General features: G+C 42.2%; 2 protein-coding genes across 2 annotated transcripts; one reads left to right on the forward strand and one right to left on the reverse strand.

Annotated features, from left to right (window-relative positions):
* Positions 1 to 271: 271 nt before the first annotated feature.
* Positions 272 to 6996, reverse strand: LOC108092404 (glycogen phosphorylase). The gene is made up of 4 exons (XM_017191966.1): positions 6586 to 6996; positions 2434 to 2962; positions 657 to 2263; positions 272 to 591 (listed from the first exon to the last, which is right to left on the reverse strand). Exons 1-4 carry the CDS (start codon positions 6826 to 6828, stop codon positions 436 to 438), a joined length of 2535 nt encoding a protein of 844 aa, XP_017047455.1. The 5' UTR covers positions 6829 to 6996; the 3' UTR covers positions 272 to 435.
* Positions 6997 to 8692: 1696 nt separating this feature from the next.
* Positions 8693 to 9699, forward strand: LOC108094117 (serine protease 55). The gene is made up of 2 exons (XM_017194539.2): positions 8693 to 8776; positions 8837 to 9699. Exons 1-2 carry the CDS (start codon positions 8702 to 8704, stop codon positions 9563 to 9565), a joined length of 804 nt encoding a protein of 267 aa, XP_017050028.2. The 5' UTR covers positions 8693 to 8701; the 3' UTR covers positions 9566 to 9699.
* The last annotated feature ends 7499 nt before the right edge of the window (positions 9700 to 17198 follow it).

Below are 17198 nucleotides of genomic sequence, written 5' to 3' on the forward strand. Positions count from 1 at the left end.
CAAAACACCAGTTTCTATATATTTCGAATCAAATTTATTCAATTTAAATTAATTTTTACATTTAACAGTTGAACTTGAGGTTTAATCTCGATAAAAACACGCATATCCGATGTCTAACAAGCTTGCCACTAACGTTTATTATAAATTTTCCATTAGTTTAAAATCTTTTGGTTTCTTTTGGTTTTACTTTGAAAGTTTTCCTGAGGTCTTTTTAGGTAGGTTAGGTACCGTTGGTGTTGTTGATTCGATTCCGCAGTGATGAGAGAACTTGTTGGATTCTTTATCTTGGATTTTTATTAAATAAAATATTAACAATCTGGGCTGAGGCCCGTGTTTACTTGGTTAGTTTTAGTTGTTGCTTTTGGCGCCTATAATTGGACTTTGACTTTAACAAAAGTAAAGCACATAAATAATAAAATAATATCGAAAATTGATTTAGTTCTGTGGCTGATCCTCCGGCGCTGGCAGCTTCTCCCAGGTGGGCTCAACGCCCCAGATCTCGCGGGCGTACTCGGCGATGGTGCGATCCGACGAGAACTTGCCGCTGGACGCAATGTTGTTGATGGACATCTCCAGCCACTTGGCTTGGTTCTGAAAAAAGAAATATTTAAATCATTTTTAAATCAATTTAAATTGTGGCATACTGAAATGCTCACCTGGTAGGTCTTGGACACCAGATCCTGGGCCTTGATGTACGCATCGTAGTCGGCCAGCAAGTAGTAGTGGTCGTACTTGAGCAGAATGTCGGCAATGTTCTTGAACTCGTTGGGATTGCCGGGGCTGAAGAAGCCGCCCTGGATCTGGTCGATCACCTGCTTGACCTCCGGGTTGGTGTTGTAGTAGTCGTAGGCGTTGTAGCCCTTCTTCTTGAGGGCCTCCACCTCGTCGACGGTCATGCCGAAGATGAAGATGTTGTCCAGACCCATCTCCTCGGCCATCTCGACATTGGCGCCGTCCAGGGTGCCGATGGTGAGGGCGCCGTTCAGCTGGAACTTCATGTTGCCGGTGCCGGAGGCCTCTGTGCCGGCGGTGGAGATCTGCTCCGAAAGATCGGCGGCGGGCATGATCTTCTCGGCCAGGGTGACGCGGTAGTTCTCCAGGAAGATCACCTTCAGCTTGTCGCCGACGATGGGATCGTTGTTCACCACATTGCCGACGGCGCAGATCAGCTTGATGATCTGCTTGGCCACATAGTAGCCGGGAGCAGCCTTGCCGCCGATCATGATTGTCCTCGGGGTGAAGTTGGCGGTGGGATCCTTCTTGATCCTGTTGTACAGGGTGATGATGTGCAGGCAGTTCAGCAGCTGTCGCTTGTACTCGTGGATGCGCTTCACCTGGATGTCGAACATCGACGAGGCGTTCACCTTCACGCCGTAGTCCTTCTCCAGGATAGCGGCCAGCTTCAGCTTGTTCTCCTGCTTGACGCGGGCCACGTTGCGCTGGAAGTTCGGGTCCTTGGCCCACTTCTTCAGGGCGACCAGCTGGTCCAGATGCACTGGCCACTCGTCGCCGATCTTCTCGGCAATCAGATCGGACAGGCCGGGATTGCAGAGCAGCAGCCAGCGACGTGGGGTGATGCCGTTGGTCTTGTTCTGGAACTTCTGGGGCTCCATTTCGTAGAAGTCGTGGAAGAGCGAGTCCTTCAGGATCTGCGAGTGGATGGCGGCCACACCGTTGACGGCATGCGAGCCGACAATCGACAGGTGGGCCATGTTGATGCGCTTCTCGCCATCCTCCTCCACCATCGACATGCGGCGCATGCGATCCAGGTCGTCGGGGAACTTCTTCTTCACGTTCTCCATGTGCAGGAAGTTGATGTGGTAGATGATCTGCAGGTGGCGCGGCAGGATCGACTCCAGCAGGGAGACCGGCCAGCGCTCGAGGGCCTCGGGCAGCACGGTGTGGTTGGTGTAGGCACAGCTCTTCACGGTGATCTCCCATGCCTTCTCCCAGGTGAGGTGCTCCTCGTCGACCAGGATGCGCATCAGCTCGGGAATGGCCAGCGACGGATGGGTGTCGTTCAGCTGGATGGCCACCTTGTCGGGGAAGTGGTCGAAGGTGTTGCGCACCGCCTCCCGCGATCCGAACTTCGAGGCCTTGTACCGGCGGATGATGTCCTGCAGCGTGGCGGCGCACATGAAGTACTCCTGCTTCAGACGCAGCTCCTTGCCCTCGAAGAAGTTGTCGTTGGGGTACAGCACTCGCGAGATGTTCTCGGCCAGATTGCGGTCGAGCACGGCCTGGATGTAGTCACCATCGTTGACTGAAAGGGGAAAAGATTCATAAAAACGTCAATAACATAAACCCAAAATAAGGAATCATTTCATTAAGTTTCCTAGATCTTTTAACCATTTAAAGGTATTTTTTTGAAATTTGTGTTCAAGTGAGAAGAGCAAGGATACTTTCTTATTTTAAACTCAATTAATTACTCACAGAACTTCAGGTTGAAGTCGATGGGCGACTTGGCGGACCACAGACGCAGCGTGTTCACGTGGTTGTTGTTGTATCCGGGAATGGGGTTGTCGTAGGGCATGGCGAACACCTTCTGGGTGTCTACCCACTTCTTGCCCTCGGGCGTGTCGATCACACGGCCGTAGAAGTTGATCGGGAGCATGAACTCCGGACGGGCCTTCTCCCAGGGATTGCCATAACGGAGCCAGTCATCGGGCTCCTCCACCTGCTCGCCGTTCTTGATCTTCTGGGCGAAGATGCCGTACTCGTAACGGATACCGTAGCCATAGGCGGCCAGGCCGAGAGTAGCCATCGAGTCCAGGAAACAGGCGGCCAGACGACCCAGACCACCGTTGCCCAGACCGGCGTCCTCCTCCATCTCCTCCAGGTTCTCGATGTCCAGACCCAGCTGGTACATGGCCTCCTCGCACTCGCTCTGGATGCCCAGGTTGATCATGGTGTTGGTCAGGGAGCGACCCATGTAGTACTCCAGCGACAGATAGTAGACGCGCTGAAAGGTAGACATTGATATATATCATCAGTTAATTAGTTTACAATTTCATTTGTTTGTTCAGGTGTGATTAAGAATATGTTACCAAATATTATGAAACAAGGTTTTAATTGTGGCAGTATGCAACCTTAATGGATAAATATTATACAAAAGACGCCAAATATTATCATATAGTTGATGCATACATGGTTTATTATACCTAGTAGTTGCTTAAAAGGAGAACATATTCGTATACCGAAATTCTGCTTGTTTATCGGATTAAAGAGCATTATAAGTCAGAGAAGAGCAAGAGATCTGAGTGCTCAAGAGAGTGGGATCATCAAACTTATTGGGAAACCAGTTTGGCCGCGAATTTCCGTAGTGATTAGCCAAGTGCAAGGTCTCCACACAGCCAGGCTCAACTGTACAGTGCATAATGCCCCCGAATGCCTGATAAGAAAGGCGCCGACTAACGCTGAAAGACCTAGTTATGTTTGGCCAGAAGGTCACCCAGTTCCCAGTGGAATAATGCCTTATCAGGGGGGAAATCGCCCGGTAATTTCAGGGCAAGCCAACTGGAAAACTATAAATAGAGGAAGGCATTCACAATCACCGGTTCGATTCAGTTCGAATCTATCGATCGATGTTACGAGGGCATTTATTGTGTTTATGGCAACAGCTATCAACAGATTGCAGGCTGCACTTTGCATGCTGGGCAAACATCATGGCGAAGCATGAACATATATAACTCGGGATCGGGATCGGGATTGGGATCATTATCGCTGCCCAATGCTGGGCTAATCATCGATCGATCGATCGATCACGGATCACCGATCAGCATTGACGACAACATCGCTGACAGTGTCGCCAGTTAATGGCTCCAATGGCTCCCTGGGTATGCTAATCCCAATCCTTATCAGTCCACCTATGTAATCTATGCCCCAAAACGCATACCTCCGGCGCATGCTGATTTCAGATGTCTGATGCTATGTGATCCGGCAAAAAACTATAGCTAATTAGTGCGGAATGTTTGGCGAGCGCGTTTCTGTGTGCATATTTGTAGGTGAAAGGGGTTAAGGCGCGGCTATAGAATCTGGGGATTTTCGATTAGGAATATTTTGCAAACTATTTAGCAGATAAGATATACTGAATGAGATAGTGGGCAAATATTAATTGCCTTTTATTATGATGTTTATGTTCTCATTGCAATTAGTATGTGATCACATTAAAAAATAATATTATTCCACAGCATAATAGTTCCTAATAAGTTATGTAAGCAAATATGTAAGCAATCTTTAATCTGTTCTGAAAATCGTGGTTGATAAAGGAACATGTTTGCCATGAGCTCTTCATGTGATTCAAGATTCTGTAATGTTATTATTTAAAAACAATATAATCAAATTGGGACTCGAAAACAGGGAAATTGATTCTAAGCATGATTGTTTCTGTAGACCCAAATAATGATGTGAATAACCTAGTTAGCTTATCTAATCAAAAACTCTGAGCTGCACAACAAACCATGAGTAATCTCTTAGATCCATAAAAAGCTTTCAAAGTCATTCAACTGCCGGTGGTGATATTTTTCACAGCTGTTCGCTTTGTGTAGGGTGTTTCGCAAACGATCTGGCCTGGCCAGCAGTAGAATTAGAGCCCAGACATATGATTTTTTTGCGGCTTTGATAAAGAACGCCTCAACAACAAACGACCGGTATTTTGTTTGCATTTGTTGTTTATTGTTTTCTTACCTACATATATGCAATAAATAAGTTACAGATGTGCATAGGAAATTGGAAATGCGATAGTTTTGCTGATGTAACATTGAACATTCATTGATTCCTGATACATAAACGCTTTTAATTCGGTTTCCATGCGGGTGATAAGTGGTACAATATTTTCTATTGGGTCAGCCTGACTTGTGGAAAACTACAGGCGAGTAAATAACTCTTTTATGTGGCTATCCACCCCGCTGAACTTTCTTCAATTTGCATAAATTGGTACAGAGCCCAATGGGCGTCAAGTCGTCTTCAATTAACTTTAAGTACTGGGCTACGCATAATAACAGCTGTTCAAGTATCCGAGAGATACAATTGACAACTAGCAATATACACATTTCTCTCTCTGTTCAGTCGGTTGCGTGAGCTAATTGCATGTGGGGGGACAACTACACAAAATCGGGCCTATAAAAGTTCCACAACCTGAACGAAAAGAATATATAAATGTATATATATCGTGCGCACGAAGAGCAGCCGAAATTGTAGCCAAAATAAAAGCCCAGAGAAAGAACAAATATATGGGGGAAATTTTCCTTGATATTTTTGTCAGTTGGTTGTTGTTAACAACCTTTGATTGACCTTGAAAATATGTGTGCCGCTTCGGCGGCAGTTTCCACAAATTAGTTAAATTGGAAATATTTATCACCCAAAAGTGTATGTAGGTTGAACTTCTAGTGGTAGAGTCAATGGAAAATTAATAGATACATTTTTGGGGGCTTACGAACGGAAATTGAAAGTGATTTAAGCTGACATTCAGCAAGGACAAAAGTGTTTAGATGCTCGAAATTTGCAAATGGAAAGCTCACGATTCGGGCACGTGCATGAGTAGATATATATATACATATTGTGTATCTGATGGATACGCTTTAGAAGGCGGCACTTGCTGCGCACACTTGCTAAACTTAAACTGCATTTTCTGGGGTAATCGTCGAGAAAATTGTGAGCCAAGGCCCTTGGAATTTTACTTTTGAAAAACTAATAAATATGTTTGCATAGGTATAAAAGTAGCTCAACGACAGCTGCTATATGGATGCTATTTTTAAGCTTTTGTTGCTTAGTCAGCTGGCGAGGGGAAAATTTCAAATAGGAGCGAGAAAATGGGGAAGGTGGTTGACAAACTCGCCGGCTTTTTGTAGCACCTTTGCAATTTGTTGCAGTGAAAGTGTCACACATTTTTTTGGCGCATTTCTTGGCATTGATCCCATTTGCATCTTTGCTTTTTGGCAATTTCGCGGACAATTAAATGAAACGAAACAATTATATAGTAGCAAAACAACGAAAGCGTGGGAAATGCAGAAAAAGCATAAATTTAAGAAATACAGTGAGCCCTTGCTAAATAAATTAAGTTCGTTGGTTAAAACAAAAAATTCTTATTTGCTAGAAGTCTTTAAGTGGTCTATTCCTAAAAAAATACAACTTGATGCTGGTTTGGAATATATTTTTTAAAGTGTGGGCCTAATCAGAGTTGATAAGGTCATAAATGAAATATTTTTCTCAATTATTTTTCTTTAGCTAAAATATTTTTTGAATTTCTGACACTTAAAGGTCCATATATACAGTTTTTCCTATCGCAGAGTGTTTACTGTAGATTCATTGGCCAAAGCGCATTGGGGAATAAATCAGCAGCGAAATTTAAGAGAATGGAGACGGCCGAATAATATGTCGTAATAGCCAAAAAAAAAATCTAGAAAAAAATGTTTAAAGGAGATATTCAAAATCTTTTGGAGTGCCGCCGGGAGGAATAGTCAGAGAGAGGAGTTCCAGAACTTGTTGAAAGTTAGGTTAGGAGGCTTATCCATTTTTTTATGGAAATTTCCATGGAGCATGGAGCAAAATCAATAACTGGGCGGCCTGGCTGGGCGTCAAACTCACCTTGGGATCCTTCTCGTAGTAGTGCTGCTGTGTGCGAATCCAACGGCCCACCATGTTGTCCTTGACGGTGTTGGCCAAGGCGAAGTAGTAGTCCCTCAGGGTGGACACATTACGATCCTTGACCAGGGTGTAATGCAGGTGCCGATTGAAGTTCTTCTTCACCTCGGTGACATTGCCCACCTCTGCGATGCCGCGCACCGAGATCTGTTTGCGCCGATCGGCGTCCGATTGGGGCTTCGACATGGTGTCCTAGTTATATCCTCTGATCAGTTCTATATAGTTCTCTGATTCCGTTCAGTGGGTGCGCGTGTGTGTGGCGGAGACCCGTTTGCGTGTGCGACAGCGAATTGGAGACGAGACTATAGGCACAACAGACCTGAACAGACGACCGTTCACAGCAAAATCCGGAGCGATTCTCACTTTATACTTTCGTTATAGGTTCCAAAGCTTTTTCTTTAAGAGCTTTAGCCTCTCATTTAGCGGTGTTCGCTCTTTGGCTCCCTTGTAAACAATTCTCGACGCACAGTGGGCCGCTTTTGCTGTGGTTAACTTGTTTGGAGACAACTGATAGAAAAAGTATTCTACCTTTTTGAAATTATTTTTTTACGGGAACTTTTATGGTAGAACGACTTTGAAATAGTTGTTGTTTACAAAATGAATCTTCCGTAGGTCAATTATAAAAGCATTTATAATTGTATGTCATTATTAAAAATAAATTATACTCTGCGCGGTTTATAGGGAATATGTTCCACAGTGCCTTGCTGACACAGCGGTTCTTATCAGCTCTCTCGGTGCTCCACTGCATTCCCTCGACTCAATTGCACCATAACTGTGCTCCTTATGCACTGTGCCCCAAGCTCATTTGCTCTCTCCTTCTCTCATTGCGTCTCACTCTCTGGCGTTCTCTCTGTGCCCCAGTCACCTTGTGCGAAGGTCATACATGCGTATTGTTGTTTATTTTCAGTTTTTTCATATTGAGCATTTCTATGCTTTTTGTTTTTGCTCCCTATCAGGCATTGAACATTTTGGGTGGCGCCCTCCAGAACAAGTTGGAGCTTTGTAAGCAGGCGTCTGTCAAGTGAAAGCTTTGGAGCAGCTGTAAGTTATCCGAAATTTGCGCGGTCTAATTTCGGAGGTGCTAACTCGTTTTTAATTCAAAAAGACAAAAAAGATATTTCAGATATCCCTAAGATGTTTTGTTTTCGACTAGATACCTTTGTATCTTTATTAAAAAACCGGTTATAAAACAAGGAAAAAGAATCTTTTTTTTTAGTAAATAAAAATAATACATTCCTAACATGTCAGCTATGTAAGTTTACCACTGTAAAAAAAGTTAAGACCAAATTAATAAATATTAATATATTTTCTGTATTTTAATAACGCTGTCCCTTAACTTTTCATATTTTTCTCTTAGCAATATCAACGAATCTCGGCGCGCAGAGCATCTGAAATTCTATCCCAACCATTTAGTTATTCCATTTCTTGTTTATTACTTCCCATAATGGCACTACCATGTTCAACTACTCGGGAATGCATGCGGAAAAAGTCCTTGAAAGGTGCCGAGAAAAAGGGGTGGGAAATTTGGAAGGGACCAAGGAGGTGCTTGTGCTTGTTTCTTGTGTTCACTATTTGCTCGGCTATTTCGTTGCAAATGAAAATGATTAGCACATTTTGCCGAAAGAAAGGGAAAGGAAAACCTTTTGGGCGTTTGCCAAGTGAGCTGCCATCGAAATGAACGCCATCATTCATAAGCTTGTCTGCTAAAAATTTAAAACTTAATTGGAATCTGCTGAATACCGGCAACCGTACGCTTGTTGACTCCTCGCACATATGCACTATGCAACTAGTTTTTGTTTTGTTTTTCTTTTCTTTACGAGCAGTATGAAAAAGTTACACTTTTGCGGAAAAAAGAGTTCACTGAGAAAAATGATAAAAGTAGAAACACTTGATCATACAAACTTATGTCTAAAATTATTATCCCCTCTACAAGGGTATAAAACTACAGAACAAAAAGCTTAGCTCCATGATTCATGAAGCCTGAGTTTTAAATATGGACTCTTATAAGCACATTTCAGATTGCTTGCGAAATCATTCGGTTGTTGATCGGCGTCCAGTGATGAAGGCATATATAGCGACTCTCGTTGCCCTGCTTATCAGCTTGGCGAAGGGCCAACGAGGAAATACTAATCAGGTAGCTTTGAGTTATCCACTGATAATGAGGCATTATTGAAGAGTGAAATTTTTCATTTAGATACCATGCGGCATCATAAAGCCTCCATACGGAGGTAATCAACCGGGCCAATATCCTTGGGTTATTGCTGTGTTGGACCAGCGTGATTGGCTGATCCGATATATTGGATCGGGCTCCCTGATCGCCCCCAATGTTGCCCTAACTGCCGCCCACGTCGTTAATGAAACCACCGAATTCGATCTGCTGGTGCGGGCTGGCGAATGGAATGTTACCACCATGAAGGAACAGCAGCACGTGGATCTTGACGTCTCGAAGATAATTATTCACGAGGGGTTCAACAGGTTCAACGACGAAAATGACATAGCCCTGCTTATTCTTAGATCCGAATTCAAGATGAGACCCAATGGACCCATTGGTCTCATTTGCTTGCCCACACAGTACTCCTATGCAAACTGCTTCTTCAACGGCTGGGGAAAACAGGACTGGGACTCGGAGGAATACTCTTCCACTCTCAAAAAGGTCGATGTAACCCTAAGACCTAACTATGAATGTCAACGACCAGGCCAACAGCTGACCAGCAGTAAAATGTGTGGATATGTTTTTCAGGGTAAGGACAGCAGGGGCGACGACGGTGCTCCCCTGGTTTGTCAATCAAATGGTCGAATGGAGCAGTTTGGAATTCTTGTCTCGGAAAAGCGCCAGACTCGCGACCAAAGTTTCACCGTTTATACGAATATTCCCAGCTTTATGAGTTGGATCAATCGCATCCTTAAATTGAATTCAAATTAATTTTATCGAAATAATGAACGTTTAATTTAAAAACAAAACAAAGTCCACGGCATTAAGTAAATTTTATAATTTTTCGACTCTTTGGAAATTTCAGTGACTCAATTTCGGTGAAAAAATATTGTGCAAAAGTTTAATGTTTTATGTTATTTTTGACAACTTTGGCTTAAGTGCCCGGCATTTGGTTTTTTTTTTTAAGATTGCTCATAGCTCTGAGTAAAGCGTGGTCAGTTCTCCGAATGGCTTTGATAACCCCTGCGCCCCCTGATAATTAAATATAAAACATTATCAGTGAAGCAAGAGCTCAGCATTCATATGGTTAGCATACAAGGTCTCTAGCAAACGATTTCAAATTGGAATATCCTAAACATTTCTGATTGGATTTACAAAAAATACTTAATTTTTCTTTGAAGGAATGCTGACTAGAATCGAAAAAGTAGCACAGAACACTTTCAATTTTATTTTTTTCTTTGACTAAACTTTTTTTCCAAGTGTACAACGCAAACAAAAATAATCTCGGCTAAAAAATTCGCATTTGAAAGAGGGCAGGCAGCACAAATCAGAGAGAGGTGGCGAGGAGTTTTGTGGGCGAAACGGCGTTCAAAAGTTAAAGTGTGGCCATTTTTCATTTTTTGCACGCTACTGTTTGTTGCTGTTTGTTTGTATGTTTGTTTGGCGCGCACAAAGGCGAGTGTGTGTGCACGTGGGTGTGGGAACGACCACAAACACACGGAACATATGTGAGTTGAGTTTGCCGTGTGAAAAAAGAGCGATTCGAGTGCTTGTTAGAAAGAGTGCGAGTGCGGTGCGAAAGGGATGGCGCATGGATGTACGGATGGATGGGGCACACGTACGTATGAGTGAGATCCTGGAACTCGTTTTGCCGCTAATTGGATGCTGAAGGTGTCCTCGGCGTTTGCGTGTGTATGGGTGCTGGTGGTCATGTGTGTGTGTGAGTACGGTCTGGAGTTGAAGTTGCCAAACATCATTAACAGCATCCGACACGCCCACCGCCCACAGCCCACCGCCCACTGACTTCCACACTCAAACAAAAGTAATTTGTCTTATCTCGATTACTGCAAACCGCTAGTAAACATTATTCAATTAAGCTGGGTTTTTCGAGTAGCGTTTAGAGAGAAAATAAAAATGTTGAAATCTCTTGCCAGAAAATCTAAGTAAAGCATTCCTTTTGCTTACTTTTGTTTGTAGAAATCTATGTATGTATGTTTAAACTACCTACAGTTACTAAAACAATATAAATTGCATTAAATAAGTTATCTTATCTTATTTTTACCAGTGCACTTACTGTTTGCAACCAAAAAAGAGCTGTCTCAATAATTACAATTTTTTGTGCCGCTGCTGCGTTTACTGCCACCTCTGATGGCGAGATTAAAGTTTTGGCATAATGATGCCTCATTAAATTAAATGGCAACATTTCGAAACAAAACTGATGTAATTTGCCTGCCGTAGTTGCCAGATTAATGTCTGAAAAGCTGGGGGAAATGGATCTTGTCCGTAAACTGTTTGGCTTTTTTGATTCCTCTTTAATGCGCTCCCTTGGGCCGCTTAAATGTTTGCCATAAAATTGTGTATCAATATCAATATTGGAGCAGCGCCCAACGATTGCCGGGCTCCACGTCGCCTCGCCTCTGCATACACACAAATTGATATCGAATTACAATAAAATCTGCATTTATCAAAAGTTCTCACGCACACAACCTCGCTCACCTGTACACACGTACACACGTACGGCACACACATGCAACAGTTGTAAGCCAGCATTTGTATGCGTGGCATTTGGTAACCTTTAACCCTTTTTATGGCCCTACCAGGAAGCGAAATGCTAAGATGCAACAACAGACATAAAAAACAAGCGTGGAGAGTTTTCATCTTTCCAACAACGAATTTTCAATGCCTGTAAATTAGATATTACATAAATAAACAATAAATAAGATTTTATATAAATAAAAATTAATAATACAAAGGAAAGGGTTTAGAACACTGTCAAGTTTTGCTATTTCTGATACACTAATTTAATATTTTAATTGGGTACTTCTATGAATAAATATTTCTCTTTTGCAAATAAAACATTCTTTATATTACATGCTTAAAATAAGATTTCAATGTCTTTCAAATGCTGAGCAACCCTCGGCAAACTTCGGCCAAGGTCGAACATCCGCTTTTAAGGTGTGGCAGGAAGACTTTAAGGATGACCTCCCAATGGGAGCATTTTAGGGCAAGCGTGGCCATTATGAGCTACTTAGCAACCGATTTGTGCAGCACTTGCCGCACCTCACGCCCACAAAGGCACTCTCTCGTCGGCATTAGAGTCTGTATCCGAGTCGAGGAAAAATTCGGAGGCAAATCGTCGTAGAGGATTTGAAGGTTTTAGGTTTCGAGAGAACATCTTCGGTTTCGTTTGCTGAATTGAAATCGCTTAATTTAGCAGATAATTTAGCCAACAAATTGTTTTCTGCCCCCCAAACCCCGCAAAAACACACATTTCTGGGAATGTAATTAGCTCGCTTCCTGTTTTTGTTTGCCATTGCTTTCGTGGCTTTGTTCGAACGTTACAAACGCTCCCATGTGGCTATTTGTATGCGATTTATGGAACCAACTCGGTTCCGTCCAACTTGGCACTATTGTTGCGACAACTATTCAATTACCTTCCCCTTTCTCCTCGGGGACTTTCACTCCCAGAAACTCGACAAGTGCCCCCAAAGTCAGTGTTTAATTGGGTCCCCTTTTGTCCGCTTTGGAGTCTTCTGGTTAACAATGCGTGGCTTTTGCTTCTAGCTTTTGCCAACTGCATGCGCTGGGAATACCAATTACCCCTAATAATAATCGATTAAATCCTAGCTAAATGAGGGGACTTGAAAGTAAGTTTGTGCTTAAAACAAAAGATATATTTTATTTGATAATCATTAAAAAATCAAATATTTGAGACAAACATATGCCAAAGTTTTTTTTAACATTTAAGTATCGAACCAGTAATAATACCCTACAAACTATGCTTTACAATTTATCACACACTTTCATTTCTAAATTATACACAATTTTTCTCTTTGTTTGTGACGAAATTTACATATTCTAGCAAAAAGTTTGTGCACACCGTAATGAATTACAATACATCTATTTTACCAGTTTGTGTATATCATATGTAAACCTGCAACAATGGGTTATATTCGAAATAAGAAGAGTCATATGTTAACGCTTAAATGAATATTTGTCTATTTTGAATAAACGAAATCATATGAACCGTAGAACATAAATTAAAAGGAATTTTGTATGCTAATTCAGAATAAAAGATTCAAGGATCATCACACTTTTCATTGGGAGTTTTATTTTCTTATTTATGATTGTTATAAACCGTAAACCACAATGCCAATTTATTTAAGTCACTGTCTTCATAAATTTATTTGTATTCGATTCAAATGTGTTGAGCAATTACTGTTTCATTTATTAGTTGTTTTATATTCAGTTTTTATAGAAATCCGATTGCCGGCCTCACTTACATATGTTCACATGCATTTATTTATAATATTTTACGGTTTGTAGGGTGGTTTCTGATTATGGAAATAAGTTAATGAGAATATTGGGATTGTGAGGATGAATGTAACAGGAAGGAAGTTGACCCAAAAATATTGACTCATAAATACTACAAATTGTGTGTTTAAAACACAATGTGACTTTATTTTTAGATACATTATTAGAACATAGAAATGTATTTAATGGGAATGCCTTGACCCAAACAACCTGTTCGATTTTGTTTCTTTGGATTTTATTTTAATACCATTTATCTTTGTCAAGCTGATAAATCAATTTGATACGGATGTGTGAGCCGAATATGATTTATTGTTATCCTGGGTGTTCGCACTCTTTGAATCCGTCAACCTTTTGCCGATAAAGTAACGATTGCCGTTGCCATTGTTTGCTGCTGCTGCATAATCCGGTTTATTATTTGGCAGCTCTCTTATCAATTGCGAAAAGCCACAATGTGCATTCAATTTGCTAAGCGGCTTTAGGTGATGGCAAAAAATAGCACGAATAACAAATCAATTTGCATATTATTATGCGTTATTATTGTTCTCGCTTTGATGGAGTCATGCCAGAGGAAAATTAGACGGCGGAAAGGGAAAAGATGGAAACAGTTGACTGGCTCGGTAATAAATTCAGGTCTGGACAAAACTCCCAAAAGACGGTCGGTCGGTCGGTCGGTCGAATGGCAAATCGGCAAACAAAGGAGTTGAATTTATTTGCCCCGGAGCCTTGAATTATTTCAGATTTATTTACTTAAAGTCACTTTGGGGCAACTCTTTTGACAACTCAACCTCCGCAGCCAGTTCGAGTTGAGTTGCCTCCAGTCGAGTGGAAGAGCTGCAGAAGGGGATTTCTTTTCGGAGTTTTAGCCGGGATTTGTCCTTTCCCCGCCGACAATCAATAATTCATTGACCTTCTGCGGCTGACAATTCAGCACCGAGTTTATTTGTTTGTTTTCGCTTTTATTGTTATTTTGTGTCCGCTCTCCGCTTTAAAGCGAACTTTATGAGCAAAGTATACACAAAGAATACACCCGTATCCCATTAAAAAGTTCTATCAATAATGGGCTGCACTTCATATGCAATTCGTGTTCAAAAATTAAAGAGGTTTCGAGAGTTTGATTTATGTTTGCTGCATTTCGAAGTCTCCGGTGTGTCAACACTTCGCGTGCAGCAAATGAAAAGGCTAATCAATAATTGACGTCGAGAGCTGGCCAAAAATTTATGGGCCCCGAGCCGTGGGCTAATTGCAAATAGGAGTATTATTTACCCAGTGCATTAAACTGAATATCCGCATTCGAAATGCACACAACATATCCAATAATCCCGCTCGATTTTGGTTTCGATGCCGCAGGGCCTCTTTTGCTCGTGCGGCGCCTTTTGTCTAATTGCTTGGGTATTTGCCTTGTTGCATAAATAATATCCAGTCCAGTGTTTTGCGGAGTGAATAAACCTTCCTCTTGCGCGCAAATCAAACGAAATTGAGCGCAAATAATAATAATGTCAGAAGAGGCGAGTGTCCTGCCTGCTAAGGCCACTCAATTTATGCAGGAAAATGTGCCAAACAATTATCCCGATAAAACGTGATTGATTATGCCGGCATAGTGGCTCGCAGTTTTTCCGCTTTTCCGCTTTCCTCCGCTCTCCATTCCTTTCCGGCTAGCATCGAATTTTCAATCAATGAAATAATTACGTGTCCTTCCCCGGGCCCAATGGAGTGTGCAAAATTTTCAATCAACGAATGCGACTGCGAAGGGGAAATCTACTTAACCAAATTGATGACAATGCGATAAGTCAGAGACGGCGAGTTAAGCTGCTTAAATGCTTATAAACTGCCAGGGTTCCCTGTACCCTGCACCCCGTATCCCCCTCCCCCATTCCCGATATCGGGCATATATATGCTTCCCATATTAAGCTGCGTCTATGCCAATTGCTTGGCAGGGCAACTTTTTTTGGCCAGCAATGCGAGTTATTTGTGATGCATATGCGGGAATCCTTCGCTTTGCTGAGACTGGGACTCCACTTGTGCACTGGGCATAAATTTTGAATCTTCTTTTTCATTTGCCCAATGATTTTTTTTAATAAAAAAACAAACTAAAAAATATGTAGAATGGGGGTTAAGTCGAAGCTATAGAATATCATATAGAAATTGCATTAAAATTGCTTAAGAGTTATTTGGATAAGGATTAATATTATTAATATTGCTCTTAAAATACATTTGTATTAAATTTCAATTTTGAAAGGAGATTAATTTCCAGTTGTCACCTGTAGTGTAATAATAGTTAGGCGACCACCTGGATTATATTGGTTTTGTGCTGTGCGACTTGGCTTCAGTTCGATCTAGCATAAATTGTTGACATGCCTGACCGCATTAAATTCAGCCCCGGCACGTACAACAATTTGCGGGGTGGCACAGTCCCTCCGGCTTTGTGCCTCCTCCCCCTCCCTTCCCCTCCTCCGCTTTTTGGCCAGGTTGAGTTTGTGTGCCGAGCATGATATTGTCGTAAATATATCAAATATTCGCATCGTGCCATAAATAAGCAAAATAAGCGACTACTTTGCTCTCATAATTGGCAATTTGCGTTTGCCACTCGTTAGTTGGCCTTCTTCCCCACTCCCTCACCTTCCCTCGACTTCATTTTAACCTCCGTTTCCGGAAGAGTTACAGCTGCTTATTAGGCAGTGACAAGTGTCAACACATCAAATTACGTATACGCCCCGTCCCCCTGAGCAACCACAATTCAATTTCAGTTGTTCTCGATTGCAATTTGTCAAGTGAGAAGCAGGAAGGACTTGCTGAAAGGGGAATGCCATTGGATCTTGGAGTCCTGCAAATTCCACATACGCCACGTTGGCCCGAAGCAAATTTTCAACTTGCGGCTGGCCAACAACTTTCGAGCCACTTTCACTACAAAGTCAAGTCAAAGCAAGCGTCGAAGGTAAGCACAAAGTTGGCAAGGTGCACTGAGGGAAAAGGGAGGGAATTTTGCTGGAATGCAATCTTTAAATATCTAATTTTGTTAAATACAATGAAGGAATGTTTGCTGTTGCTGATTGGGCAACATTTTATTGGTTTTATTTACGGTAAACTATGAATTTTTTATTATTAACAATTTTAATTCTTTGACTTAAAATATGCCGCTTGAGAACAGGAATGCGCAATACACAATTAAATTGAAGAATGCATTCATTTATGTACATTTTTTTTTTGCAGTGTGGAAAAGGAATTCCAGGCTCTTAGTTTGGGAGGCATTTTCCGACACTCGACTCTTGACCCTTCAACTGATCAAGGCACTGGCTTCAACTGCTCATCTGGCTGCAGAAGAAGCCAACATCTTCCGACGTTCCCCACCCCAATTTTCCGCCCGAACTTAAACTGGTAAACAACTCTCGACAAACAAGGAGGATACTTTGGCTGAGAAGGAGGAGGAGGACTGGGAGGAGATGGGGGCATCCTGGCCAGGTGAAGTCGGAGTGGAGTTACATAAAAAATGGCACCAGCGCGTCAAGAGCTCCTTGGGGCGAGAGGAACTCATGGCGGAAGTGATGATGATGCTGATGATTTCCGCAAACAAATATTTCGTTTGTTCGTGGGAAAGCTCGGCATTAGGAGAACATTAGCCCAAACAATTTCTAGGTCGCTCTGTTGCCGGCGGCAGGTGTAAAAGTGTTTTTTGTACAACGCTTTGTTTTTTTCTCTCCCGTTTTTCGGTTACCTTTTAGCATTTAAAAGTGTGCGTGTGAGTGTGTGTGTGCATGTGTGTGTGAGGGATGTACATTGTTTCACTTCCGGTTTGTGCGGTTTTGTTGCTCTCGGCGGCGGGCAAAACGAGCTCAGTGGGTTAAATGGAAGGATCTCCGCATCGCCCCGCACCCTTCTCCCCTCTCCCCCTCATCTATGCAAATGGGCTAGGCCCGTCCGCAACAAAATGCGGCACAATGTTGCCCCAAACAAAACAAAATAAAACAAAAAAATTAAGCACACACAACAAGGCAGCAAGTACACGAAAAAAACAACACACAAAAAAAAGAAAAACAAGAAAGGAACCGAAATAAAATGCTTACAAAGAGATAAAAAAGGAAATGTTGCTGTTGCA

The sequence above is a fragment of the Drosophila ficusphila genome, unplaced genomic scaffold (genome assembly GCF_018152265.1).
Source record: "Drosophila ficusphila isolate 14025-0441.05 unplaced genomic scaffold, ASM1815226v1 contig_412, whole genome shotgun sequence".
NCBI lineage: Eukaryota > Metazoa > Arthropoda > Insecta > Diptera > Drosophilidae > Drosophila > Drosophila ficusphila.

Bases quoted from the DNA above. Each gene is read 5' to 3' on its own strand.
- LOC108092404 (XM_017191966.1), bottom strand. From the start codon at position 6,828: ATGTCGAAGCCCCAATCGGACGCCGATCGGCGCAAACAGATCTCGGTG. The intron at 2,264-2,433 runs GTGAGTAATTAA...TTCCCCTTTCAG, and splicing joins CGACTTCAACCTGAAGTTCT to TCAACGATGGTGACTACATC. The intron at 592-656 runs GTGAGCATTTCA...TTCTTTTTTCAG, and splicing joins TGGTGTCCAAGACCTACCAG to AACCAAGCCAAGTGGCTGGA.
- LOC108094117 (XM_017194539.2), top strand. From the start codon at position 8,702: ATGAAGGCATATATAGCGACTCTCGTTGCCCTGCTTATCAGCTTGGCG. The intron at 8,777-8,836 runs GTAGCTTTGAGT...TTTTTCATTTAG, and splicing joins AACGAGGAAATACTAATCAG to ATACCATGCGGCATCATAAA.